Source organism: Otolemur garnettii, unplaced genomic scaffold (assembly GCF_000181295.1).
Source record: "Otolemur garnettii isolate 467f Iridium unplaced genomic scaffold, OtoGar3 scaffold00050, whole genome shotgun sequence".
Lineage (NCBI taxonomy): Eukaryota > Metazoa > Chordata > Mammalia > Primates > Galagidae > Otolemur > Otolemur garnettii.
In genome coordinates, this window is record NW_003852445.1 from 8374148 (window position 1) to 8377291 (window position 3144).

Genomic DNA, 3144 nt, shown 5'->3' on the forward strand with positions numbered 1-3144 from the left:
AAAAAAACTGTGATTTTGGGCTCGGCGCCTGTGGCTCAAGTGGCTAAGTCGCCAGCCACATACACCTAAGCTGGTGGGTTCAAATCCAACCCGGGCCTGCCAAACAAGTGACAGCTGCAACCAAAACATAGCCAGGCCTTGTGGCAGGCGCCTGTAGTCCCAGCTTGAGGCTCAGTCTCAAAAAAAAAAAAATTGACCCTATCATCATATCTTTTAAAAGGGCCAAGGCAGGGCATGGACCCTCACACTTATAATCCCAGCACATTGGGAGGCAGAGGAAGCAGGATTTTCTCAGGCCAGGAGATAGGTATAGACCTGAGCTTTCCCAGGCACAGAATAGAGACCCCATCGGTCTCTACTTCAACTAGCAGGGCATGGTGGTACATATCTGGAGTTCGAGAACAACGTGATCAACATAGTGAGATCTTGTCTCTACAAAGAATAACAAAAATTAGCTGAGAGTGGTGGTACATGCCTATAATCCTAACTACTCAAGAAGCTGAGGCAGGAGCATTGCATGAGCCCAGGAGTTCAAGGCTACAGTGAGCTATAACACTGCACTCTTGGCAGGGCAACAGAGTGAAAACCTGTCTCCACAAACAAAAAAGGCCAAGCCAAAGCCTCTTCCAAAGGCCAAGCCAAGCTCACCACCTGGTGGGTCCAGGTTGGACACAACTTCCCCAGCTTCAGACACCCTCCTTGCTGCAATTTCCTGGGCAAAGATGCTCCTCTTAGCAGATGTTGCTGACTTTTCCTATGGCACAAAAATAAAATCCAGGTTACTAAGGCTCATTATCCCATTCTCCTCTCAACCCCATTATACCAAGGTCTCTGGAACAAAGAGATAAAAGGGACTTAGCTCTAGAGATCATACCCTAGTCTTTAGAAAAAAGAGAGCTCTACAGGAGTAAAAGTCTTAAAATCTGACATACTTGAGAATTGAAACCTTGGCTCTTCTACTTATTACATTAGTGGTGTTGGACAAGTTATTTATCTCTCTGAGGGTCTCAGTTTTCCTCATCTGAAAAATAAGAACAAGGTCCCCTCATACTGGAGGTATCATCATGACACCTACCTTATATGTTCTTATAAGGATTGAAAGAAGCATTATCTATGAAGTGCTTAGTATGGTACTGCTTTATAAATAGACTTGCTTATTATTATTAAAAATGCCTTGACGGCTCGGCGCCTGTGGCTCAAGCAGCTAAGGCACCAGCCACATACACCCAAGGTGGCGGGTTCGAATCCAGCCCGGGCCCACCAAACAACAATGACGGCTGCAACCAAAAATGAGCCGGGTGTTGTGGCGGGCGCCTGTGGTCCCAGCTACTTGGGAGGCAGAGGCAGGAAACTCGCTTGAGCCCAGGAGCTGGAGGTTGCTGTGAGCTGTGACGCCACGGTACTCTACCCAGGGGGACAGCTTGAGGCTTTGTCTCAAAAAAAAAAAAAAATGCCTTTTGAAGTTTGGGGATGGTGGCTCACACCTATAATTCTAGCACTCTTGAGAGGCCAATGCAGGTGGACTGCTTGAGCTCAGGAGTTTAAGCCCAGCCTGAGCAAAAGCAAGATTGCATCTCTACTAAAAACTAGGGAAAAAAAAAAAAACTAGGAGGATGGTTATCAACCATAGCACAGTGGTTATGGTGTCAGTAACATACACCTAGGCTGGTGTCAAACCTGGCCCAGGCCAGCTAAACAACAATGACAACTGCAACCAAAAAATAGGCGGGCATTGTAGCAGGTGTCTGTAGTCCCAACTACTTGGGTGGCTGAGGCAAGAAAATTGCTTAAGCCCAAGAGTTTGAGGTTGCTGTGAGCTGTGACATCATGGCACTCTACTGAGGGTAACATAGTTAGACTTTGTCTCAAAAAACAAACAACAACAACAAAAAAACTAGGCTCGGCGCCTGTAGCTCAAGTGGCTACGGTGCCAGACACATACACCAGAGCTGGCAGGTTCGAATCCAGCCTGGGCCTGCCAAACAATGACAACTACAACCAAAAAATAGCCAGACATTGTGGCGGGCACCTGTAGTCCCAGCTATGTGGGAGGCTGAGGCAAGAGAATCGCTTAAGCCCAGGAATTGGAAGTTGCTGTGAGCTGTCTCTACCCAGGGTGACAGCTTGAGGCTCTGTCGCAAAAAGAAAAAACAAAAACAAAACTAGAGGGGCATGGTGGTACACATCGGTAGCCCCAGCTACTCAGGTGGCTGAGGCTGAGGCAAGAGGATTGCTTGAGCTCAGGAGTTTGAGGTTGCTGTGAGCTATGATGATGCCTTGCATGCACAGCACTCTACCCAGGATGAAAGAGTGAGACATTTTCTCAAAACCCCCCAAAACAAACAAACAAAAAACAATCTAGAGAAGATACGCTACTCCAAAGTACCACCTAGGCTTACCTTGCCCACCCGTCTCTCCTGTGAGCGATGAAATACAGGGGGGAAAGCAACGCCACTGGGCACAGGCAGATGCACAGCCATAGAACTTGTATCTCGTTCCTATAGCAAGAAAGCACAAAGTAGTGAAGGACAACTAAGAGACCTCCACAAGCTAGACTATCCCACTAGCCCTTGCTCTATAAGATTAGAACTTCATTCTGGGAGATCAGGAGCTTACCTTGCTTTAGGGCAGAGTGATTCTAACCAAGCCCCCAACCAGACTGCCATAGGGGAAAAGTCTCCCTTTCTGAAGCACCCTCCATTCATAAGGCTTACCCTAACCACCCACCTAATATCCTTGCTACCCTAGGACCCTTTGCCCATTCAGCCAGGATGAGACGCACAATTATCTTAGTTAAGACAGCAGTGATGTGCTGATCATGCCTGTTCAGCCTCTCTTCTGGGTCCTCATCTTCACATAATGGGTAGCCAGGGCTGGACCTGGCTCTCTTTGGGGGAGCCGGGACCAAAGCTGGGGGCAAATCTGGGAGACCTGAGAATTAAAAAAACAAATGTAAATGTATGCATATCTTCCTAGGAGTACCCCAAAAAGAAAGGGAACTGCCTTGAAAACTGGGCTCAAGCTGTTTCACCTTGGGAAAAATATTTAACCTCTTTTCTTTTTTTAAAATTGTGGTAATATATAAAAATTTGCTATTTTAACCCTTTTACAGTGTACACATGAGTGGCAGTATTCAAAGCTTAC

At 46.9% G+C, this 3144-nt stretch overlaps 1 protein-coding gene across 3 annotated transcripts in view; it reads right to left on the reverse strand.

Annotated features, from left to right (window-relative positions):
- RPAP1 (RNA polymerase II associated protein 1) overlaps positions 1–3144 on the reverse strand; it is a 32323-nt gene that overhangs the window by 24115 nt on the left and 5064 nt on the right. For 2 of the 3 annotated variants that reach the window (XM_023514278.1, XM_012806359.2), the window contains exons 3-5: positions 2783–2931; positions 2400–2498; positions 649–754 (exon numbers count right to left, since the gene is read on the reverse strand). In XM_023514278.1, the coding sequence (XP_023370046.1) occupies positions 649–754; positions 2400–2498; positions 2783–2931 (354 nt within the window). The remainder of the gene's footprint in view (positions 1–648; positions 755–2399; positions 2499–2782; positions 2932–3144) is intronic. The other variant, XM_023514277.1, reaches the window with a different exon arrangement.